The sequence below is a fragment of the Eutrema salsugineum genome, unplaced genomic scaffold (assembly GCF_000478725.1).
Source record: "Eutrema salsugineum unplaced genomic scaffold, Eutsalg1_0 scaffold_5, whole genome shotgun sequence".
In the NCBI taxonomy this organism is placed as follows: domain Eukaryota; kingdom Viridiplantae; phylum Streptophyta; class Magnoliopsida; order Brassicales; family Brassicaceae; genus Eutrema; species Eutrema salsugineum.
In genome coordinates this window covers 12,532,976-12,555,893 of record NW_006256612.1, presented here as the reverse complement: position 1 = coordinate 12,555,893, position 22,918 = coordinate 12,532,976, and the positions used below count along the sequence as shown (strand labels likewise).

Sequence of the window (22,918 nt, the reverse complement as noted above, 5' to 3'; positions counted from 1 at the left end):
TCAGCCGTTGGATATAGCGATTAAGCCTACAGTCGTCAAATCAAAAATATCTCCTTTAAGTTCTCCCATTGGATCCTACTAGATCTCTGGATAATTAACTAACTATAATCACGGCCTAAACCCAATAAAGTAAAAGTTTATAAAAGCCAACCTTTGGTTTCTCACTCAACAATCACTCATCAACTTAAGCCTCAAGGTATCACAAAGAAAAAGCTTCTCTCTCTCTCTCTCTCGGACAAGATGACACCTGAGATCAACAGCTACGGAGGGAAGAAGAGAGCATACGTAACGTTTCTCGCCGGGAACGGAGACTACGTGAAAGGAGTGGTGGGTCTCGCAAAAGGGCTAAGGAAATCTAAGAGCAAGTACCCATTAGTGGTTGCTGTGTTACCGGACGTACCGGTGGATCACCAGAGACAGTTGTTGGAGCAGGGCTGTGTCGTAAAGGAGATCCAGCCGGTTTATCCACCGGAGAACCAAACTCAGTTCGCCATGGCTTACTACGTCCTCAACTACTCCAAGCTCCGTATTTGGAAGGTATATAACAAATCTACGATAGTGTCTACGATCTAGAGACTAGAGTAACAATGAAAAAAATAATTAGAAAGAACATATTTTCATTATGTATACTAATCCTGCAGTTTTTTAAAACGATTGTCACCTTACTTTTCACAAATATAGCTAAGGCTACCAACAACAATTTTTTTTGGGTTACTTGTCTTTAGGCTAAATCTCTATTTATTTTCTTAAGTTCTTATGCTCGAAGAAAACTATATAATATAAATATATATCTTGAATCAGTTGGTAGAGTACAGCAAGATGATATACTTAGACGGTGACATACAAGTGTTTGACAACATCGATCACTTGTTCGATCTTCCCGACGGCAATTTCTACGCCGTTAAAGACTGTTTCTGCGAGAAGACATGGAGCCATACGCCTCAGTACAAGATTGGCTATTGCCAACAGTGCCCGGGAAAGGTGACGTGGCCTGAGCCGGAGCTTGGTCCTAAGCCATCGTTGTACTTCAATGCCGGCATGTTCGTCTACGAGCCAAGCCTCTCAACATATTACAACCTATTGGAGACTCTCAAAGTTGTCTCTCCCACACCTTTTGCTGAACAGGTAAAACAAAATCCAACACATATTATATGATTCTAGGTATATAAGACTACCTCAATACTCAAGTCTTTGTACCTTTAATCTATAATTGCCCCAAGATGGAGCTAGATAAATTTTTATTACAAATTGATAAACGTATCTAACGAGTGTTCATGGCCTATTATGCATATTCCAAGTAGGCACGGCCTTTATCCTCAAAGCTACATGTATATGTTGTCCATTCTAAGATTAAATTGATTTATGTGTGTTTATAGGATTTCTTGAACATGTACTTCAAAGATATATACAAGCCGATTCCACCAATATATAATATTGTCTTGGCCATGCTCTGGAGACATCCAGAGAACATAGAGCTTGATGAAGCCAAGGTGGTTCATTACTGCGCAGCTGGTTCTAAGCCTTGGAGGTATAAGATCTAATGTACCTGTTCATTTTTAAAACGTTAAGAAAAAAAGGAAAAAAAAAGACTTCAAAAATTTGATAATATTGCTTCTGTTTTGTATCAGGTTCACAGGCCAAGAAGAGAACATGGAGAGAGAAGACATCAAGATACTTGTAGAGAAGTGGTGGGACATCTACAACGACGAGTCCCTTGATTACAAGAACATTAATGTGCATTGCGGACAAGAAGAAGAAGATGTTCACAGGAAACATCAAACCACCCTTCCACAGTTCCTTACTGATTTGTCTGAAGCTGTTGTGCTTCAATGTGCCAAAGCTCCATCCGCGGCCTAGACCACCATCTGATGGCTGGCTAGGTTATTGTTAATTCTATCTAGTTGCTTAAATCTGAAACTAATGATGTTCAATTAGGAATTTCTTATATCATATATTATGTTTTGTTATATTTTATACTGAATCTAGATGAGTTTTAATCCTTAACCCCTGTTTTTACTGTATATGTTTGTTAAGGACTTCTCTCCAATACATTCTTCAAATAGACAAATAGTATAATCTGGTGTTCTTTTTTTTTTTTTTCCGAAACACATAATCTGGTGTACAGTTTCAGCATTGATAAATTAACCCATATTGCAACCAGATTAATCCCAAAAATTATGAATAATCCAGATACTTTAGTTATTTAATATATTTCAAAATTGTCAACCCCGCAATCGTGAAACTAGGTTTTTAATGGCCATCCTTAGACTTTTTAATGGTAAAAATTCTAAAATTTTATAATCTTCAGGGCTTGAACTAGGTTTCAAATGACCCCGTTATCAAACAAACAAAATCAACTATAAACTGAAATCGATGTGGAAAGACTTGAATCCTATATAGTTCTCAACTTAATAATGCATGCATCATTTTTTCTCTAAATTTACACTAGAATGTTTTGTTTCAAAAACACCAACCCCCAGGATTCCTTCGTAATCAGAAACCCTTGCTGGATCCTGATCGGATGAAATGTAAAGATTAGAAAATGTACGAACCAAACCGCAGTCTTAGTAAAAGCCACTAAACCTCTAGAATAAAAGGATTTCAAACATACATTTGACACTACAACTTGAAAACAGATTAAAGCCAAATTTCAATTTCATCATCTATTATATAAAGAGTGAGTGAAGTCTCACAAGTGTGACACCTAAGCATATTTTTTTTTGCCACATCAGCTCTTAATTTGTTTTTTAAAATTAAAAAAATATATAGTTAAAAATGAATTTAATAATAGAATTTCAAAAGTGATATGAATGTAAATTTTCCCTTCTTCATTTATTGTTCGTTCTTCACAAAAAAAAATTCTAAACAATTTGTTCGCTCTTCACATTTCATAATATATCATCAATATTCTTTCATCTCTTCCTCATTCATGTTGTCATCTTGATGTGCTCACTGGTAGAATTGGTTTCCTAACTTTGATCGTTAATATAGATCCACTATCCGATTACACTTGGTTTCACAAAAAAAAATGTAAAAACCTCTTCTAAAACTTACAAAATTTTGGGTTGAGTCTAGAATTTATAGTTTTACTATAAAATGTCTAATATCAAGTTGAAAATACCAAAAAAAGCTAATTATTGAAACTAAATTAAAAAGCAAAAAATATATATAAAAAAATCCACGCGTATGCGTGGATATTCTCCTAGTATATACTAAAAGATAAGTCATGGGTATACAATAACATGTTTCCACATCACTTCTTTCAATTAAAGTTTTCCAAAAATTCTATCAATTGTTTTTAGAAAAGTATCACCATCATCATCATCATCAATTAATCACCATCATCATCAACATATATATGTTTCTCTAAATTCATATCTTTCAATTATTATCCAAGATAAACTATGGTTAATTGTTTCAAACTAAAATAGGATCCAAGTTTCACATCATCTAATTTCCTTAATCATTTTATTTAAATGATAGAAAATAAAGATAAATTTTATATTTATATATATAAAAAACTGTTAGATTTAGTAAATAATATATTAGTAATGAAACAATGGATTATAAATATATATCCAAAACTTATGAATTATTAATCCTTAAAACTAGTAATATATAGATTTAGTTTATAGTTCCATTTGGTAAGTTCTTCATTTTCCTACAAAATTGACTCAATTATTTTGGAACACTAATTAACTAACAAATCAAGACATCAACTGGTAAGCTTACAACTATTTATACATGTTCATTTCAGAGTCTATCCACACAAAATTTTCGGATTTAAAAATATGAAATTCCCTTGCCGTGCTTTTCTCATGACCATTCTTGCTCTCTACATTCTTATCCCTCACATTGACGCAATTGAAGTTGATGGACCGACGCAAGAACTGATAAATAGTATTTGCATTGAGAGCGAGGATTACGATTTTTGCAACAAAATCATCCGCAAGAACTTGAAGACACCAACGACTAATCTCAAAGATCTCACCTATCTCATATTCCTTATTTCTATTGAATATGCGAGTGATACTTATATTTTCATCGGTAACATCATGCGTCAACGTCCTGGCCCTGAGGAGTGGAATCATCTCGACACTTGTCTAGCGGTTTACAATCAAGAAACCAATATTTTCCTAAATGTACGAACTGAATTTTTTCTGGACGAATACGACCGTATGATTAAAGATATTTTGTCCACAACCAATATCTTGAGAAGATGTAGGACCGATTTTCCGATTCCTCCTAACAAGAATAATCCGCTGATTGAGAAGAACAGAGTGATGAAAATCTTGACCACCATGTCTGCTGTTTCGGGATATATGGTCATAAATGGAGATGCTTCTTTGCTTAGTTCAGTTGTAACCAATCTTGATGTTTTCCAATGATTACTTACATTAAGTAAACTATTAATCAGCAATTTGTAACAAATAATATTATGAAAAAATAATAAAAATAACAAAAGAAGCGTATAATGATTATATATTATCGTGCCAAAAATTATAAACTATAATTTATAAATTATAAATCATACAGATGTTTATGAATTCTCATCTCAAATCTAATTACCAGTGCGTATAATGATTTCTATACGATAGTATATGTGTCTTTTTACTTTTTAGTTTTTACTCAGGATTCTTAATATGTTTCTCTCGATAATATGTCTTTTAATTTTATTCATTTATCTTAGACCAAACCTAACTTTTGGATAAACCATCATTTAAAGCTTTATGAACTTAGATACCATATAAAACTTTTGACTATTGACTAATTCATTCATATGCCTAATATTCGAAGATAAAGATAGCACTGCTCTCATTCTCGAATCACCAGACTCACAACTTACAAACAAACCAACCAAAAAAACATGAAAATGTATCGCATTCTATTGATATTTTCGGCGATAACACTCGTTTGCTCCGTCGCAGAAGCTCGTCTCGATGAGAAAACTCAACAAACAGTCAACGAAATCTGCAAACAGACAATCGACACCAAATTCTGCAGAGCGGTCTTTGTCAAGAACTTGATGACTTCTTCCCCAAGCAAGAACGATCTCTTAAACGTGACAGTGACAGAAGCCGAAAGATTCTCGGGCAACACGTGTTTCTTCATCAGCACACTCCTTAGAAATGCTGGAGACGAGAGGGCCGATCTGCAAATGTGCGCCGAAGCTTACGCCATTGTGGACACGGCCTTCACGAAAGCTTTATCTTTCTTTAGTCAAGGACTCTACGACAAGATCCTCAATCTCGAAGAGAACGTTTCTAACGGGATTGGTATCTGTAAGACAGATTTTAGTGTGTCCGGTTATGAGATCAATCCGTTGATTGAGAAAAACAGAGAGACGATGGTCTTAATGGCCATGGAAAAGATCGTTGGTCATATGGCTTCTTCATAATCTGATTGTTGAAACTTCATAATCGAAGCAAATATTTTCAGAGATATATTCTAATTAATAATGCGTTCATGAATCTTCTTTATTGCAATTTTCGATCGGAATATAAGTTCATGTTGGTGACGCTGTGGTTGAATCGAATTTGAGAAATGATAATTAATTGCTTGGGATAATTATACATTCAGCTTTTGGCAAAAGTGTTTTACCTTATTTTGCAATTTTCTTTAAAAGTTTGTATTCCTTCCTTTCTTTGTGGATCATATCTTCAAAATCTAAATCAACCGGTCAACTATCTTAAATATGCTACCAAAAAAACTATCATGTGAGATTCATGGGTCAGACCCCTATGCGGAACCAAAGAAATAAAAACCATCCATATTAGTCCAAAGATAATGTTTGTTGAGTTTTCAATTAAAGCACCTCCATCAATTAGGATATAAGGAATATAGATAATTACTAATTTTCTAGTTTTCCTTATTGGTACGATATTCCTTTTTACCTAATTAGGTTTTAAGAGTTAGCATAGAGTTATACAAATACATCGACATGATGATAAGTGATATTTGTAGTGTCAATCGAATGACACAATTTAAAAATCCATAATTGGCCTCAAAATGGTATAAACATTACACACTCTGAAAATGGATAACCAATTTTTAGTTCCAGTAACTTATACAGCAAGAAAGTTGTATGATGAAGAAGCATGCATCAACGTTTTAAGGTGATATAGGTCTCGTGGAACCATTGCCATTGCCTGTTGCTCCTCCTCCTCCTCCTCCTCCGACCGGCAATCTTGATTCAATATCTTCATTAATATCCCTTTTGACTATGTGTTGTTGTTTCACCTTCTTTTGGTTCTCTTCTCCTTCTTCTTTTCCATTCATCTCTCTGTCTTTTCCCCACAAAACGCCATACAGCCCAATAACCACAAGTGCTGATCCTACAAACCTAAATACACATATATAATCTAATTCATCATCTCCCGGTTTTTTAATATAATGTGTGTCTAGAGAGAGAGAGAGAGAGAGAGAGCATATATAGAAACATACGTGCCGGTGTAGAGCTTCTCTTCAAGAAAAGTCCAGCTGAAAACGGCGACGACTACGAGCAGTAAAGGGCTGAAAACAGAGACGTAGAGAGGACCTTTCAACTGTATCGCCCATGACATCAAGCAGAACGCTAACGCAGACGCCACCACTCCCTGCATAAGCCGTTTTTTTAAATTAATATCATATGCCTAGCTATATGTATATTAGCCTACTTGTTATTACACTAATTAATATACAAGTATATATGGACTTACGGCATAAAGGGCGGATATGAGGCGGATGGGAGAGGTGAGAGACCAATCAGAGAGTTTGTGATCGGAGATCAAAGCGATGGCTCCACATTGAATACTTCCCATCAAACACATTAGAAGTGTGCTCGTGTATGGTGCTGCAAATGTTTCACTCATTTTCGTCTGTAACCAAAATAATATTTTCTAAATTAATAAACCATAAATAAAATCAGTAATGTTTTGAGTATTGACTAAACTACAGTAGTAAATTTTAACCTTATAAACCAACATAAAAGTGTTGATCAGCTTAGGTTTTGGTTCGAATATTTCGGTTTTTTGTTTATTGTGTTTTCGGGGTTTAAATTAATAGTAATCAAAACTACTACTGAATTATCCTGCCCCGTTTGTTATCGTTTTGATATTTTACTAATATATCATTAAAAATTATAGAAAGTTTGGTTCGGGTTTCCACTGCAATTACATTCAGTTTTGATTTTCAACATATAGAAAAAATAAAACTATTAATTCTACTTTTTTCTTGCGATAATTAAATTAGAAGTTAGTTCGGTTTTCGGATCTATTATTTCGGTTGGGTTCAAATTGGTTTTCCGGATAGAACAAGGATGCAAACTTATTATATAATTAAGTTACCTGAATAATGAACCAAACAGCCCAAGAAACGGCAGCAGCCATGATTAGGAAAGGTCCTAAGAAGAAGTTAGAACCGGTAGAATCGGGACCGTGGCTCGTGATGTTTTGAGCATAGCCCCAATGGATTTTGGACTCTCCAATTCCAATGGTGTGACCATGGTAGAAAGAGAGAACCATGGCTCCAGCCACACATACTACTGTCCCTATCACTTTGGCTTGTCCTGATGCCTTTTTGATCCCTACGGCTTCTTGTCTGAAAATTTTGTTTTGTGTTTAGAATGAAAAACGAGTTTATTTAGTACTCTTTCAACAAAATAAATAAATAAAGAGTACTGTAGTCTGATGAAACTTTTTTTTCTTTTTGGCTAAAAGGTATTAGTCTGATGAAACTTATTAAGAGTTAGTTTCATAGATGATATATAGAACCTGAAGATTGCGGCAAGGATGAAAGTAACAGCCGGTAAGAGATTAGTTAAGGCACAAGCAATGGTAGGAGATGAATTCTGAAGTCCTATGAAGTATAGCACTTGGTTTCCGGTCGCACTGCACAATAAATCAAGATAAGTAGCGCTATAAGAATTCTGTTTTTTTCTTCAAACAATTAATGTTTGTTCTGTTATGAATATTAGAGATGTGCTTATAAAATGAGACTGCAGTTAGTAGGTAAAGCGTATGTATGTAAATACCCTGTAATGGAGCAGAAGAACACTTGGACAAGAACCCTTAGCGTGATCTTCGGTCTTGTCTTACTGCACAAGAAACCATGTATGAAATTTATGTTTTCATTAGTCACTAATTATTACTCCAGTTAATTCATTTAACATCGAATGTGATCATGGAAACCGAGTTTTTAATCGCAAAAGCCCACCCGAATCAACCACTACTCGAAAACAAAATAGGAGAGGAAAATAAAAAAAGATATAATTTATTTTTTCCATCTTTAACCAAAACATATGTTTTTCAATCCAGTAAAAAATAATTCAGAAAACAATCAATTTCACTTCACAATTTTAGATGAAAAATATGGAAATAGGTAGGTATACGAGAATATCAAGTGAGTGGAGAGAGCCAGTTAAACGTCGTCGTACGTATAAGCACGTGTCCTAGCAATTTCAGGTGGCAGACGACGACGCTTAACTCTCCTGGCATCATATTTTTGTTTGTCTGTTTGTGTTTCCGTTTAAGAAAGAAACGTGACGCGTGCGTTGTGTGAGATTGCATCACATTTCTCATTTCTCTCTCTCGAAAACCGTAAAATAATGATGACGTAAGTACGTAAAATTCGACAAACGACTATGATGATTGACGATAATAGATGACCAGAGAGAGAGACTCTTAAAATAGCGGTAATTTCAATAGCAAAACAAAGAAGAAAAAACTAGCGCCAACATTATTTATTATTCCACTTTTAACCCTTTATTTTCTTGTTACAAAAAAAAGAAACCTCCTTCTTACAAAAATAAAAACATTATTATTCCACTTCAAAGAGTGGCTACCCGGAAATTGGGTGGTTGCTTTTACCTCTTTGTCTTCACAATTTCCGTAATAATTAGTCATCAAGAAATCTATAGCTTACCAGTTACCATAATATGCGTATTTATATCGTAATCTCCGGACACTAAAGCAGTGCCGTGCTAATCTCTTCTTCTTAATTAATTATTGTTTTACTCATTCTATTTTAATCTTCCGAATGGAAATTAATTAGTTGCCAAACTTTTAAAGTTTAAATGTTGAAAACTAATTAGTAAAATCCATTCAAACTAGCAACAATATAAATTAAGTTATTCATGTACAAAATCTTGACCAGACAAAATTTTGTTTTTGTCAAGTAAGCGATACCAGTTCTATGTTAATAAATTAAAAGCTTTCTTTTGTGAAGCCTTTGGAAAGTTCTTAATTTAGTTGCTGATAGATAAAATTCAATAGGTAAAAGTAAAACCGTTCTACAAAGCCAAAAGACCATTTTTATCGCTGAATACACATTTAAATTTTTTAAATAATTTTTTACTATTAAAAATGAATCCCACATACAAGAAACGTTTCTTATAGTTCCCAATTAAGAAACGTTACTTGCATATTATAATAGGTCCCACATATTTTGCATTATTTTTAATACTAAAAAAAACTAAGAAACTCTTAAAAAATGTGCGATAATCATGCTCTTAATAAATAAAATGGGTTTCTTATTATTTAGTTACTATAGAGTTAGTAATATACACACCCACCCATTTTGACGTTCTATATTGATGTACGATGTCATCGTTTAGTACTTTCTCAGTCAGAACGTAAGACGAACTTGAAAATTTAAACACTTTCAGATATTAACTTCACCCAAAACATTGAAAACAATACTAAAATATTAATTTACCTATTGAAGAAATTGACATTGAAAGTTTAGACTAAATTAAAGAAACATATAAGAAAAACCTTAAATAATTCGAACCTCTCAAAAAACGCAATAGAAACTAAACATAATTTATAACAATGTTATTCAAGAAACAGCACAAATTCCACATTTCATTGATGCAATTGTGTTAATCATGCATGTCCAAAATCGTTAGTTGATCAAAATAATCAAATCATATGTATATATATATATATATATATTAATTCGTATGATTTTGTACCGTTCAATAAAATATGCGACCGGAAAAGTGGCGATAGTGGCAAAGATCTGGCGATAAGCGACAAGAATGAGAGGCTTCATGCCGGAATCCATAGCCATCTTGGACGTAATGTTCATGCCTGCGTAGCCGATTTGCACCAACACCATCGCCAAGGACGGCAACAAATCTCTTGTTATAACCATCGATTTTCTCTTTTAATTTATACTTCCAAAATTTATATATGTTTATATATCTCTATATATGTTTCTCTCACTATTACTAATCAATAATAATAGTTCGAGAAACCAAGTTAAAAAAAAAAAGAGAGAGGTGAGTTTTCTTTTCTATAACATTTACTAGTTCCTTTAAATCTATCTTTCTTTCGACTCGACCTTATATTTATAGCCGAAGGTATATATAAATATAATTTATGTGTCGAGAGAGAGAGAGAGAGATTTAAACAGAAAGGTGAGAAACGGTTCGAGAATGAAGTTTGCTTGTAACACTTGTGCTCTCTTTTAGCCTTTTAGGGCATATATAGGAACACGAAACAATAGGTGATATGTATCATTTGATATTTACGGAAATAAATTTATTTATTCTTCTTGTTGATTACTGATATAATCCAAACAATTTTTGTCTTTTTAAACCTTTTTTTTTGTTTCCATTTGTTCATGGGTTTGGTGGAACTTGTGAATGAATGGAAGTAGCACGCATGAATGTCTTTCGCAAGTTTCAAGCAATAAATTTGCCTTTGCTAAAACTCGTTTCTGCAATATTAAATCAAGGATTTGGTTTATCGCTGGAATTACTATATCAATCATCTTAAGTAGTTTGAATTGATATTCATCAAAACACTCTTACATATTTTTTATTTTTAAAATGTGCTTCAAACCTTTCTTATATGTTTATGTATATTGGGCCATTTATTTGGGCTTAAAGGTCATTAACTTATACTTACAAACCTTTCCGTAGGATTCACTTCATAGGGCAAGAATGCCATTACATTTGGTAAAAATGCTATACACAAAAGTTAATTCATAATTATGGAAAAGGATTTCAAATATAAAAATAATAACAAAGAAAAAACATAGATTTTTTTTCATTTATTAAATAACAAATAAAAAATATAAAAAATATAAAAAATTGCGAAAAATCATAAATACAACTGCAACATATAATCTATAACATGAATATACAAAAAATATCCAAAAAAGAACATATACAACGGACGTTAATTTTCTATTCAAAAAATATCCACTCAAATTATATGTCGAAATTTGAGAAAAGTTATAGATACTTCACAATTAGCTGGATTTGAGTGGTTAAATACGAAATGAATTTCAGACTAAAGAGTAATGATTGTGATTAATGCTCCATTTGCATGAGTCACACAAGCTAGCGATGGCGTCCAAATGATTTTTCGTGTCTCTTAGTTGGCGTCTAACTAATGTAAATTTGTTCAATCTTATCTTTTCGTTGTTACGTAAAAAGAGAAACTTTCGGTTGTTAGTTTTGGTCCTTTTGGATATATACGGATGCATATGCATATTTACGTAATGATTAGCATCTCAATGCAAATTCTGTTCATTCTATCATGTACACTTCGTCGTGGCCCGCGGGCTAAATATTTCAATTAGCTGCTACTATTAGTTAGTTGATATAAATGCTGTAACACTCATAAGTGGATACGTATTGATGATAAATTGATAGCATTGCATGGAGTCTAAAATTGTAATAATCTGTTATTTAATCGGAGTAAACCTATATCTTTATTTTTTGAGCCAAAACACGAAATTAAAAAAAAAAAGATTACACAAGTTATTTTGTTTGCTTTCTTATATATATATATAATATATATTATATATATATATATATATATTAAAGCATCACTATATCTAATCAACAAATAACTCAAGCAATAACAAACCTGGCAGAATACGAATACTATAATTTATGCGAGGGATATTCAAAGTTAAATTTATTTAAAAACTGTATGCAAATTACTGCAGTTGTTAGTATATAATTAAAAAAAAAATTGAAAATTTTTTTCCCAACGGTGGGAATTGGACTCGATGATCTTAAGTAGCCTGAGTTTATGTGTCAGTGTCAATCACCAACCTACAATGTCTTTTGGCTTTGTTTTAAATTAAATAAAGGATCACACTAATAAAGCTTACAAAAGATAAAGAAGGCCCACACTAAGGCTTACCATTTAAAGCTCTCTTCACACTATCGATCACTCTCTTCTTCTTCTAATGGCTACTCTCTCTCTTCACTCTCATGTCTTCTTCCTCTTTAGTCTCCTTCCGGTTATCCTCAATCTCAAGCAACACTTGGCGGTGGCCGGAGTATGCCAATATCCGCCAGTGATCTTTAACTTCGGAGATTCCAACTCTGACACCGGTGGACTCGTGGCCGGACTCGGCTATGCCATTGGTCTCCCCAACGGCCGTTCATTTTTCCGGCGATCTACCGGCCGATTGTCCGACGGACGACTCATCATCGATTTCCTCTGTAAGTCAACTTCTCTTCGCTCTTTTTTTTGAGATCAGAGGTAGTGGAATCAAAAATTATGTCATATCCACCGTCCGATGAAACGGGTTATATCAAAATCGACGGCTAAAAACTGCGCTCAAGGATCAATGTCGGTGATCGCGTTGCTTGAGGACACAAAACGACACAACTCGTTGAAATGATGAAATCTAATAAAAGACAAATGGGTCCCATTTTACAACATGGAAGATGTCATTAGGAAATGGGTCCCACTCTTTCAGATTTGGCGCGTGATCTCCACCCGTTGGAGATTGCGTGACTAAAGAGTCAAGAGCGCGGAGCGCCGTGCGTGATGATTTTTTCTTTGTCCGTATCACATGTTAATATTTGTTTTTTTTGTTTTTTTTTTCCACATGTTAACTGTTACATCACGAGTAAATGTTTGTTTTTCGACCCAAAAAAAAAATATTTTGTTTATAACGATCTTAACGTTTTCCACTAGCAAATTCGGTCTGCTTTACTTATTTTGAATCTGGCTTTGATTCTATCTAAATCTCGATGTTTAGTGAAGTTAAAGTGCGACTTCTATATCCAACTTTAGTATTTAATGAGTATAATGTTCCCATCAATGCAAAATATTTGCAGGCCAGAGTTTGAATACAAGTCTATTAAACCCATACTTAGACTCATTGGTTGGATCAAAGTTCCAAAACGGCGCTAATTTCGCCATCGTTGGATCTACCACTCTTCCTAGATATGTCCCGTTCGTTCTCAACATTCAGCTCATGCAGTTCCTTCATTTCAAATCCCGAGCACTCGAGCTTGCCTCTACTTCAGGTACTTCTATCTGATTCTGATCCCAAGCAAACTCTTTATCTATCAATGTAGTGTCATCCCTTAGATTGTAATATGCATTGTGTTTTTGCAGATCCTTTGAAAGAGATGATGATAAGTGATAGTGGATTCAGAAACGCATTGTACATGATCGATATAGGACAGAATGATATTGCGGATTCATTTTCCAAAGGCCTTTCTTACACTCAGGTCGTCAAGCTGATTCCTAACGTTATTTCCGAGATCAGAAGTGCCATAAAGGTCAGAACTTTGTTTTTTTAATGATATCTTTATGTTATTTGAAATGCCAATGTTGTTGGTGTACAATCAACAACAAAAATTGGTCAAGATTTTTAATTTCGAGGGTTATATTGAAAATTAAACACTAAGTAAACTATTTTTTTTTATAAAAACAGTGAAGTACTAAATAGAAAAGCAAAGGCTAACAAAACATAGTTAGCAACTTAACTTATAAGCAAACGCATGAACAACCAAAAAAAAATAAAATCGAATCCCTAGTCATTTCTCTGTTTTTTTGTGTGTCAAAGTTCGTATTTTAAGAACGGTGAAACTTTCAGTTCAATTAAGTATGTGTTGATTTTGGTAGAAATCTGAAAATTGTGTTAAAATTCTCCAATTCTCCAGACATTGTATGATGAGGGAGGGAGGAAATTTTGGGTTCACAACACAGGACCTTTAGGTTGTCTGCCTCAGAAACTTTCAATGGTTCAGAGCAAAGCTTTCGATAAGCACGGTTGCCTTGCGAGTTATAACTCAGCCGCAAAACTGTTCAACGAAGGATTGGATCATACGTGTCGGGAGCTGAGGACCGAGCTGAGAAATGCCGACATAGTCTATGTCGACATATATGCCATCAAGTATGATCTCATCGCAAACTCCACCAACTACGGTAAGCTTTTAAGCATATTAGTAAACGCCATTAGTGTCTAGTTACGAGGTATATGTCATCGTCGTTCATTCATTTATGTGATTTGGTTAAGCATCACAACTTATCCACTAGGTCGATGTGGTTGGGCTATATTTCAATTCATCCTGATTTTTTTTTTTTTTTTTTTTTGGGTGTGTCTTGCATCACACGCGATTAGGAGTTTTCCGTCCGGTTTAATTGATATATATCAAACCGATCGAAAACCGGATTAGACACTCGTAGACATTAGTTATGGAATGATTCTCTTTCCTACGGATGTAACGTATCCATGAACCATGGTTAATTGGTTATGGTACTTATTTAGGAATCCAATTGTTTTTTTTTTGTGCAGGCTTTGAGAAACCGCTAATGGCGTGTTGCGGATACGGAGGGCCTCCTTACAACTACAACGTGAACATAACGTGTGGACACGGTGGCTCTAACGCCTGCGAGGAAGGGTCTCGGTTTATTAGCTGGGACGGAATACATTACACCGAGACGGCTAACGCCATTGTAGCCATGAAAGTATTGTCGATGCAATACTCCACGCCACCTACTCCGTTTCATTTCTTCTGCGGCCGCTGAGATTAATTTTACATGTTTTTTTTTGACAATGTGTTTGTTTTGTTCCGAATATGATGAAACATTCTTTTGTTCATCAGATTTTACAAATCTAATTGTAACCAATTTTTTTGCACTACATAAACAGAAAGTGGAAAGTAAAAGAAGAAGACAGACACTTTTATTAATCTGCGGTCTCGAGAAAAGGATAATCAGTGTAGCCCACGACAGGATCTGTAGAAGTATAGAAACTTGTTCTGTCGTATTTATTCAGTGGCGCTTCGAGTTGGAATCTTCTGGGCAAATCTGGATTAGCCAAGAACAGTCTTCCGTACGCCACAAGATCGGTTCTGCCTTCCGCCACCGCCTTGTTCCCGTCTTCTCTCGTATAACCTCCGGCGACGATGAACGTTCCCTCGAACGCATTTCTCATCGGCGTGAGCGATTCCGTGCACTCGAAAGCCTCACTGGCTGTTTTCATCCTCGGCTCAACCATGTGGCAGTAGAGTATCTCGAATCTATTCAGAGACTCTGCCATGTAAATCCCCAACTTTTGTGGTTCTGAATCTCCAGATTCCATGTAATTGGCGAACGGTGAGAGTCTGATTCCGACTCGATCAGCTCCGATTTCGTTCGTCACCGCTTCGATTACTTCCAGTGTGAATCTGCATCGATTCTCTAGCGACCCGCCGTATTCGTCGGTTCGATCGTTGACCGTGTCTTTCATAAACTGGTCGATCAAGTACCCGTGCGCACCATGGATCTCTACTCCGTCGAATCCTGGAAAAATAAAAGTAAAAGGTGAAACCTTTTTAAGAACATTGATAAGTTTCATGGCTTTTCAGACTCAAAGCCAACAACTTTGGATTTGATTGACTCAATTTAAATTCTGGGTTTTTGAATTTGTACCAGCTTCGATTGCGTTTCTTGCAGCGAGACGAAAATCATTAACAACGGTGGAGATTTCGTCGGTCCTTAGCCGTCTCGGAGGTGTATACTCATTCGATGAATCGGCGGCGAGAGGCTTATCCGTAGATGAGATCGGAGCTTCCCCATTTGGCTGACAATCTACTAAATATAAGAGACCTTGATTCACAAGAAACATGGTCAACGATTTCAGAATCTTAAAGCGTTTTGTTTTGAAACCTCGATGAGAAACGCGACCAGCGTGCCAAAGCTGGCAGAGGAAAAAGCCGCCTTTAGAGTGAACGGCGTTAACGATGGGCTTCCATGCTTCTACTTGTTCTTTCCTCCATATCCCTGGCATGTTTTGATACCTTTCAGAGACAAAAAGTCAAAATCAGAACAGAGCCAAAAAGACTTAAACTTTTCTGGTAAATAAAGACTTAAACTTTTCTGGTAAATAAAGAGTTCTAAAAAGACTTTACGCCATGGCGGTTTCGGAAATTCCGGTGGCTTCGCTGATGAGAAGACCTCCCGGCGTTGCTCTCTGAGAGTAATACAAGGCGGCGTGAGGTTGTGGAACGTTACCGTATGATCTCATTCTCGCCATCGGCGCCATAACTATTCTGGAATTTAGAGTCAGAGTTTTCGTAAAGACACAAGAGAAATTTATGTGATTAACGCTGATTCCGTGTCTGGATGAGATTAAGAGAACCTGTGAGAAAGATTGAAGCTTCTCATTGAGAATGGTTTGAGAAGGGGAATTGTCTGTTTGGTTGCAGAGAAAGATTCGTTCTCCATCGATTTATCTTTCAAGAACTCCAGACTAATGTTATCACCGGTAACGTGAAACAGAGGAACTTTGAAGAGATACGGAGAGATGGATCTGTTAAGAAGTCAAAGTATAGACTCAAGTCTCTCATTTTACAAAATTCCATCTAAAAGAAGATTAGGTTCTGATGTGATGTATACTTCTACGGTTGTACCAAATTCCATTTTTAAAAAAAAGACTTCTTATTGTTTTAGTTCTCTCTGTTTGAGAATAGGTCCAAAAGTCTGTCAAGAAAAATACATTCAGCTTTAAGCTAGACTAATACTCCATAATAACCATACTGAACAATCTGTAATCGGAAAGATCTGTTAGTTGCTACATGTGTGTTTCTCCTTCAGTCATCTGCCCATGGGACACCGTGTTTGGCCCAGAGGTAGTATGCTCCAACTGGCCCTCGTCCACCAAATTCATACAACTCTGGAGCTGTGTGGTGCTTGTCTATCTCTTCCAGGATCGGACTCAGAATGTTCCATGCTGCTGCAACCTCATCGCTTCTCATGAACAGATGGTTGTCCCCATCAATTACATCATGAATCAGGTGTTCATATGAATCTGGTACTTCGGTGCTATACCTACGGTTTTTTTACCCAACAACGCAAATAAAATAAGGCGCAATAGTTCGATTTTCAAAATGTCTAGGAACATAGATGAGAAAAGCATAGCTTGCCTGTCTTTATAGAGCAGGTTAAGTTCAGACGCGTCTAGCTGATGACCTAAACCAGGAACCTTGTTGTTGATTTTCACTAGGATGGCCTCCTCAGGTTCGTCACGTAAGATAAGCTCATTTGTCCCCAAATCTATGTTTATTCCAATATTTTCTCGGTATATGTTTCCCGGAACATGTCGGAATTGCACACGGATCTCCACTCTGTCAACATTAAAGCACAACCAGAAATTGCTATGTCAGCTGATACATACCCTGGATGTTTCCATGACCAGTAATAATTATTCTAACCTGTGTTTATTGAGACCAGTGCCGACTCTCAAGAGGAAAGGTACACCATCCCAACGTGCATTATCAATAAACAAGGCTGCAGCACAATATGTAGGGTCTACACCATTCAAGGTCACACCGTTCTTCTCTCGAGAACTGGATTTATACTGGCCAAGGATGGCATCACCCGGGTCTAGTTTACGAATTGACCTCAAAACCTTCACCTGAAGAAGCAGATTTGTCACCAATTTTAGTTTATTTGACAGCAAAAGAGTAGACTAGTTATACATATCATAAGACCATTTTGTTCCTCGTTTGTGCAGGTTAACCTTTTCATTCCGGATATCTTCACCATCAAGACTTATCGGAGGTTCCATGGCAAGTAATGCGATTGTTTGAAGTATATGGCTATGAACTATGTCCCGTATTATCCCATATCCATCGGAATACCTTAGAAAAAGCAGTAGGAATTAATATAACTGATGCCATTTCATTGTCTAAGCATGTATAATCAACACAATTTATTTTCACATGCAAAGAAATGCTGGAAATAGAACTACTGTGCCTTACTTTTCTGTTTCCGCAATTGATTCTGATAGAATAACCTGCAAATATTGTTTTTAGACAGAGTGAACAACTCAGAAGGTGGAAGAGGAAAGTTTCAGGCACTATACAGAAAATAAAGGATACAAGGAAAGACACTACCTGTACATTGCGTATATAAGTTCTATTCCATAGTGGTTCAAAAACCAGATTAGAAAACCTTAACACTGTCAGATTTTCAATAAGATTTCTTCCTAACATGTGATCTATCCTGCAATGGGAGTACACATAATGTCGGAAACTGCGAGGAAAGATGAACTCGGGGAGCTGTGCATGTAGAAAGCAATTAGAATTGAAAGCAGGACCTGTAGATCTGCTTCTCTTCGAACTTAGAGAGAAGTGAGTTTGTCAACTGATGAGACGAATTTGAGTTAAAACCAAAAGGTTTCTCAACTATTATACGAGTCCAGCCTCGTGGCGCCTGAGCTTTATCTCCAATGGTGCATGCCACATCCACGAGAGCTTCTTGAGGCACTGAGAGGTAAAATATCCTATTCGCTTTTGAATCTCCCTGAAGAATGAAGCTTTTTATGTATTAATTTATCTTCCTTGTCTGTCCAGATGTTTTAAACACACAAAGAGGACGGACTAATTCTTGGCAAAAAATGTAACTTAGAATAAAAAATGCATTATAAAGTTTTCTTAGGAACCTCAATTTGTTTCATTCTCTCGTGAAGTCGGGACATCCCGTCTCTGTTGTCATAACCTCCATTGATATAGTATGTTTTACTAAGAAATGCATCCATCTTGTCCCCGCAATTTTCCCTGAACATTAAGCATCATTCTTTAGCTATCACATATAAAATTTAACAAAGTAATGGCAGGAAAAAGAAATATCTATATACTGATGATCAACACGGCAAGTCAGAGTTGACGCAATGATGGATCTGAGATCTTCATCTGTAAGGTTCTTTCTTGAAAACCCAAATATACCAACATCCTGTGACAATGATGACCAATCAAAAAAAAAAAAAACTATAAAACCGCTTCTGCTGATTATTTTGTTCATGAGCACAAAATCTATACCTCAGGAAGATAGCCGCTATAATACAAGGCAAACAGTGCAGGGAAAATCTTTCGTCTTGCCAGTTCACCAGTAGCTCCTACCACAGCAATGCAAAGTGAGGCTCCTCTTTGAACATCTGAGAGACCGTCCAAGAATTGTTTTGACACAGATGGTAAATCTCCAACTGTGTGAGAACCATCAACCAAATCAGTTTCTAGGAAATTTTCTTCTGGTCGTAGATCTGCTGCTGCTCCAGTTTCTTCAGAAAAACCTGCATCACATATTACCTCAGCACGTGCTAAACAAGGATCAAAGGAAGAGAAGATATCAAAGGAAGATAAACCTTGTTTGTCGCTGAGGAAAGTGTGCTCTGAGCGTGTTTTAAGCTCGGTTAAAGGCTTATGTTTCCTGTGGCTGCCTTGTCTAAGATTCAGGCTTCTAAGAAACCATAGTTTCAACCCACAAAATCTCCTGCAAAGATTCGAGCCTCCTCCGTTGAGCACAAGACTCTCATTTCTGGAGGAACTATAGTAGTCTCTCGACGAAACCTACGCAAACATAAAGAAAATTAGAGTTTCAACAACTGAAACAGAGATCAAGTTCCTTTTACAATCAATTCGTGGAATCAATAATACTAGGCTCAGATTCAGAGCTATGGAACACCATTTGAGATCTCTGGTGAGGCCGTCAGGAAATTTTAGTATAAACTAAGGAAAGTATAAATATCTTTCCTTTTATCAATCTACTGATCTTTTGATAAAGTGAGAACACGCAAGAAAACTTAAGAAGATAGAGAGAGTACATGTGCTTACCGGAAAATTAGAAAACGAGGAGGCGAGGTGGCAAGAGCAGGCGGAGGACGAAAGAGCCGTCGCTGATTGAGAGAAGGGAAGCAAGCAATTGGAAAGAGACATAGTAGCTGGGAGTTTGAGATGTGTCTTTCACTCGTTGTGAAGTTGGTTCGGTTTGGTTCCTCTGGGATTATAGCTAACATGTCAAAGACTTAGAAGCTGGCCTTTAAGTGGAAGACGAGTGCAAGTTTAAGTTCTCTGCTTCTGGCTGCTGCTGATTCACACCTCCATGAATGGTTCGGTTCGCACTTTAAAGAAACGTTTTTGGTTCTATAATTGGTTTTTGGTTTGCTGGTCTAGCAGATAGACGTGGTGGGGTTCGGCTAAACCAAACTTTCGTGAGGAAGAAGATCAGAGACTTTGCTAGTTTCTTGCTATATGCTACTTTCTTCTTCTTCTTCAGAAACATGTGTTGCATTTGCATACCAGATCGAGCTGAACAATTCCCGATTATGCAACGTAAGAAAGAACTCCTCCAATTTCCATATGGTATCAATTAGCTGTTGATGAAGTCCATATTTTTGTTAAAATAGTCCCACATCAATAAGCCCAGTAAATAAAAAGCCCATTATTGACCCAGTGGGCTTTTTTATATGTCTTCAGTTGGCAATTGGTGCTAATAAGATGTGTTCATCCGTAAAAAACAAAAAAACAAAAAATACATTTTCAGTAAAGTGTTGAACCTAAATTGGAAATGGCGGATTCAACGATGGCGATATCCGATCTTCCACGGGATACGTTAGAGGATGTGCTTTCTAGGGTGCCGTTGAAATCTCTGAGATCATTGCGATTGACTAGCAAAAAGTTGAACACTTTATTGAAAGATGAGAGATTTACAAAGAAGTACGTCACTGATCAAGCAAAAGCGGCAGCGGAGAAGGATGAGTTTCTGGCGATCATGGTTATGGATTTTAGGGTTCATTTAACGAGCGTCAATATCGACGACAGTGGTTGTACATGTATAAATCGACAAGCTGAACTCATTAGCCCAAACAATGCAAACCCACGAGTCGATATATCTAGAGTTTTTCACTGCGAGGGTTTATTGCTATGCGTCACCAAAGGCATCAAGTCGAAGCTTGTGGTTTGGGACCCTTATAGTGGTCAAACAAGGTGGATCGACCAACCCAGAAGAACTTCTTACCACAATTATGTCCTGCATGCTCTCGGGTACGAGACGGAGAAAAAGGACAAGTCTTTTTGTTGCCACAAAATCTTGAGATTTCTGGATGTTTACGACCTTAACAAAAGGAGACGAGTCCGTGAGTTTGAGATTTACAATTTCAAGACTAGTTCATGGAAGGTTCTTCGTGTCCCTAACAACTTCTATGTAGATTCCAATCGGCGCGGCGTAACTCTCAAGGGCAACACTTACTGGTGTGGTCATCTCAACACATTTGTACCAGATTGGCGTCATATCTTGATCTGTTTTGATTTTACAAGAGAGAGATTTGGACCGCATATGCATCTGCCTTTTCAAGCTGATCGTCGAGATACTTTGGCTGTCTCTAGTGGCAGAGAAGAACAGCTTGCGGTGTTACTACACCGGAGGGAAGCATCGAGGCTGGAGATTTGGGTTACCTCTAAGATTGAACCTGAAGACGTGTCGTGGAACAAGTTGTTCTTAGAGATGGATACGGCATCACTCACTGGTTTTCAGTTTCCTTACAACACTGCGAGTTTCTTCATCGACCAGAAGAGAAGCGTTGCGGTGGTTTTTGATGAAGACAACCTTGCGCATAAGCATACCTCTCGCTACATAGCTCACGTCATTGGAAAGAATGGATGCGTCCAAAAACTGGATCTTGGCGAATGTACAGAAAGTTTCTGCTGGCTATTTGCTTGCTCTTATGTTCCAAGCTTAGTGCAAAAGGAGCAACCTGTACGACGAAGCAAAAGGAAAAGGAACCAGCTTGTTCATTAAACCAGTCCCATTAACAACGCCTAATCTATGTATTTACTGTTTTTGCTTTTTTTGGTCTATCTTTGATCAATAGTATATATCTTAACAACCCCTATGCTTTCTATACTCTGTTTCATCCTGATATTTCCAATGGATAGCGAATCAAATTACTGTATGTGAGAATTGAGATCTGGTTTGGCTCTCCCAGCATTTGTTTGGAAGCTCTCTTCAACACTGCTAGTCTACTAGTTAGCCGAAAGATAAAAGTATTATGCGTGATCCATTCAATCTCTGGCATGTTTCTTACAGAAATCAAATATTATGGGAGCAATCAACCAGCCTTCAATAGGATCGTTTGAGCAATAGGAAAATAGAGCAATACTCACAAACTATGGGAGCTTGTTCAGCCATTGATGAGAGTTCTCTCTGTGTTCTGCCTATTTTTATTTGCTGATCTTGTTATCAGCGCCCATGTTTAGCATTTCCTTGTCTAAGCTTAATAAGAACTGAAGATTTCCTCTTCAAGCAAATTTTGTAACATAGTTACTACCATTCTTTGTTGCTTGTACAGGGATTGAAGAGAATTTTGTCTTTCGTCCACTACAGAGAAAGTTTCAAGTCTAAACAAACGTTAGTCTCAGATTCCTCTTTCTCGTCCTTGAGCCATTCTTGTTGGATGCTGAAGAGCTTGCACTAGCTGCAATTTCTTTATTGTTGGCCTCTGCTTCATTCATGAAAATGAAATCCTCTGGCTGGAGCGAATGAAATTTATGAACCCTCGCTCTTTAATTTCTTTTTCCTGTCTCTTCTTCTCCATGGAGCTGATAATGTATTTCCGCATTTCCTTTGCATTACTAAGCAATGTGTACAACTTCTCCATCTCCTCTTCTTCTTCCCTCTCCATTTTCATCTTCTTTCTACATCTATCCATAGTTCCATACTTCCTTCCCCTTTGAAAGTGCTTCTCTTTAGCTACACAATTTCATCCTTCTCTCTCTCTCTCTCTCTCTCTCTCTCTCTCTCTCTCTCTCTCTCTCTCTCTCTCTCTCTCGTCTCTTACTTGGCTAAGTACACTGCAACAACATGATTATAGCTAACATGTCAACACTTAGAAGCTGGCATTAAGTGGAAGACGA

The 22,918-nt window shown here is 36.5% G+C and overlaps 9 protein-coding genes across 10 annotated transcripts; 5 read left to right on the top strand and 4 right to left on the bottom strand.

Moving 5' to 3' along the window:
- Positions 1-177: 177 nt before the first annotated feature.
- Positions 178-2,000, top strand: LOC18993940 (galactinol synthase 3). Its single transcript, XM_006417518.2, has 4 exons — positions 178-537; positions 802-1,125; positions 1,377-1,528; positions 1,629-2,000. Exons 1-4 carry the CDS (start codon positions 241-243, stop codon positions 1,855-1,857), a joined length of 1,002 nt encoding a protein of 333 aa, XP_006417581.1. The 5' UTR covers positions 178-240; the 3' UTR covers positions 1,858-2,000.
- A 1,818-nt stretch (positions 2,001-3,818) lies between these two features.
- Positions 3,819-4,388, top strand: LOC18993939. Its single transcript, XM_006417517.1, has one exon. The coding sequence runs from the start codon at positions 3,819-3,821 to the stop codon at positions 4,386-4,388; it is 570 nt and encodes a 189-aa protein (XP_006417580.1).
- A 461-nt stretch (positions 4,389-4,849) lies between these two features.
- LOC18993938 lies at positions 4,850-5,531 on the top strand. The gene has a single exon (XM_006417516.2). It carries the CDS (start codon positions 4,868-4,870, stop codon positions 5,396-5,398), a length of 531 nt encoding a protein of 176 aa, XP_006417579.2. The 5' UTR covers positions 4,850-4,867; the 3' UTR covers positions 5,399-5,531.
- A 417-nt stretch (positions 5,532-5,948) lies between these two features.
- Positions 5,949-10,134, bottom strand: LOC18993937 (WAT1-related protein At1g09380). Its single transcript, XM_006417515.2, has 7 exons — positions 9,953-10,134; positions 8,012-8,074; positions 7,752-7,868; positions 7,326-7,578; positions 6,699-6,857; positions 6,445-6,596; positions 5,949-6,343 (listed from the first exon to the last, which is right to left on the bottom strand). The coding sequence occupies exons 1-7, from the start codon at positions 10,132-10,134 to the stop codon at positions 6,112-6,114; spliced, it is 1,158 nt and encodes a 385-aa protein (XP_006417578.1). The 3' UTR covers positions 5,949-6,111.
- A 2,055-nt stretch (positions 10,135-12,189) lies between these two features.
- Positions 12,190-14,870, top strand: LOC18993936 (GDSL esterase/lipase At1g09390). The gene is made up of 5 exons (XM_006417514.2): positions 12,190-12,448; positions 13,073-13,264; positions 13,356-13,522; positions 13,907-14,171; positions 14,542-14,870. The coding sequence occupies exons 1-5, from the start codon at positions 12,190-12,192 to the stop codon at positions 14,772-14,774; spliced, it is 1,116 nt and encodes a 371-aa protein (XP_006417577.1). The 3' UTR covers positions 14,775-14,870.
- LOC18993935 (putative 12-oxophytodienoate reductase-like protein 1) lies at positions 14,802-16,562 on the bottom strand. Of its 2 annotated transcripts, XM_024152944.1 has the most exons (5): positions 16,369-16,502; positions 16,139-16,279; positions 15,897-16,027; positions 15,660-15,818; positions 14,802-15,530 (listed from the first exon to the last, which is right to left on the bottom strand). In XM_024152944.1, the coding sequence occupies exons 1-5, from the start codon at positions 16,452-16,454 to the stop codon at positions 14,935-14,937; spliced, it is 1,113 nt and encodes a 370-aa protein (XP_024008712.1). In that variant the 5' UTR covers positions 16,455-16,502; the 3' UTR covers positions 14,802-14,934. The 2 variants fall into 2 exon arrangements, with proteins under 2 accessions (XP_024008712.1, XP_024008711.1); XM_024152943.1 differs by having other exon boundaries at positions 15,660-16,027; positions 16,369-16,562.
- A 107-nt stretch (positions 16,563-16,669) lies between these two features.
- LOC18993934 (glucose-6-phosphate 1-dehydrogenase 4, chloroplastic) lies at positions 16,670-20,291 on the bottom strand. Its single transcript, XM_024153353.1, has 12 exons — positions 19,841-20,291; positions 19,372-19,576; positions 19,049-19,299; positions 18,868-18,962; positions 18,673-18,787; positions 18,328-18,533; positions 18,125-18,233; positions 17,990-18,024; positions 17,749-17,869; positions 17,441-17,643; positions 17,153-17,353; positions 16,670-17,057 (listed from the first exon to the last, which is right to left on the bottom strand). Exons 1-12 carry the CDS (start codon positions 19,940-19,942, stop codon positions 16,820-16,822), a joined length of 1,881 nt encoding a protein of 626 aa, XP_024009121.1. The 5' UTR covers positions 19,943-20,291; the 3' UTR covers positions 16,670-16,819.
- A 282-nt stretch (positions 20,292-20,573) lies between these two features.
- On the top strand, positions 20,574-21,803 carry LOC18993933 (F-box/kelch-repeat protein At3g16740). The gene has a single exon (XM_006417511.2). The coding sequence runs from the start codon at positions 20,574-20,576 to the stop codon at positions 21,801-21,803; it is 1,230 nt and encodes a 409-aa protein (XP_006417574.1).
- A 579-nt stretch (positions 21,804-22,382) lies between these two features.
- LOC112084178 (protein NIM1-INTERACTING 3) lies at positions 22,383-22,759 on the bottom strand. The gene is given in 3 exon segments (XM_024153414.1): positions 22,383-22,453; positions 22,456-22,567; positions 22,570-22,759. Coding segments are annotated over 3 exon segments (327 nt in total). The 5' UTR covers positions 22,714-22,759.
- Positions 22,760-22,918: the final 159 nt, after the last annotated feature.

Bases quoted from the DNA above. Each gene is read 5' to 3' on its own strand.
- LOC18993940 (XM_006417518.2), top strand. From the start codon at position 241: ATGACACCTGAGATCAACAGCTACGGAGGGAAGAAGAGAGCATACGTA. The intron at 538-801 runs GTATATAACAAA...ATCTTGAATCAG, and splicing joins CCAAGCTCCGTATTTGGAAG to TTGGTAGAGTACAGCAAGAT. The intron at 1,126-1,376 runs GTAAAACAAAAT...GTGTGTTTATAG, and splicing joins CCACACCTTTTGCTGAACAG to GATTTCTTGAACATGTACTT.
- LOC18993939 (XM_006417517.1), top strand. From the start codon at position 3,819: ATGACCATTCTTGCTCTCTACATTCTTATCCCTCACATTGACGCAATT.
- LOC18993938 (XM_006417516.2), top strand. From the start codon at position 4,868: ATGAAAATGTATCGCATTCTATTGATATTTTCGGCGATAACACTCGTT.
- LOC18993937 (XM_006417515.2), bottom strand. From the start codon at position 10,134: ATGGTTATAACAAGAGATTTGTTGCCGTCCTTGGCGATGGTGTTGGTG. The intron at 8,075-9,952 runs GTACAAAATCAT...TTTCTTGTGCAG, and splicing joins GTCGCATATTTTATTGAACG to TAAGACAAGACCGAAGATCA. The intron at 7,869-8,011 runs GTATTTACATAC...TTTATTGTGCAG, and splicing joins TTCTTCTGCTCCATTACAGG to TGCGACCGGAAACCAAGTGC.
- LOC18993936 (XM_006417514.2), top strand. From the start codon at position 12,190: ATGGCTACTCTCTCTCTTCACTCTCATGTCTTCTTCCTCTTTAGTCTC. The intron at 12,449-13,072 runs GTAAGTCAACTT...AAATATTTGCAG, and splicing joins ACTCATCATCGATTTCCTCT to GCCAGAGTTTGAATACAAGT. The intron at 13,265-13,355 runs GTACTTCTATCT...GTGTTTTTGCAG, and splicing joins CGAGCTTGCCTCTACTTCAG to ATCCTTTGAAAGAGATGATG.
- LOC18993935 (XM_024152943.1), bottom strand. From the start codon at position 16,454: ATGGAGAACGAATCTTTCTCTGCAACCAAACAGACAATTCCCCTTCTC. The intron at 16,280-16,368 runs GTTCTCTTAATC...TCTAAATTCCAG, and splicing joins AGCTTCAATCTTTCTCACAG to AATAGTTATGGCGCCGATGG. The intron at 15,531-15,659 runs GTACAAATTCAA...TTATTTTTCCAG, and splicing joins AAGAAACGCAATCGAAGCTG to GATTCGACGGAGTAGAGATC.
- LOC18993934 (XM_024153353.1), bottom strand. From the start codon at position 19,942: ATGTCTCTTTCCAATTGCTTGCTTCCCTTCTCTCAATCAGCGACGGCT. The intron at 17,354-17,440 runs GTTAGAATAATT...TAATGTTGACAG, and splicing joins ACTGGTCTCAATAAACACAG to AGTGGAGATCCGTGTGCAAT. The intron at 17,058-17,152 runs GCAAGCTATGCT...AAAAAACCGTAG, and splicing joins AACCTGCTCTATAAAGACAG to GTATAGCACCGAAGTACCAG.
- LOC18993933 (XM_006417511.2), top strand. From the start codon at position 20,574: ATGGCGGATTCAACGATGGCGATATCCGATCTTCCACGGGATACGTTA.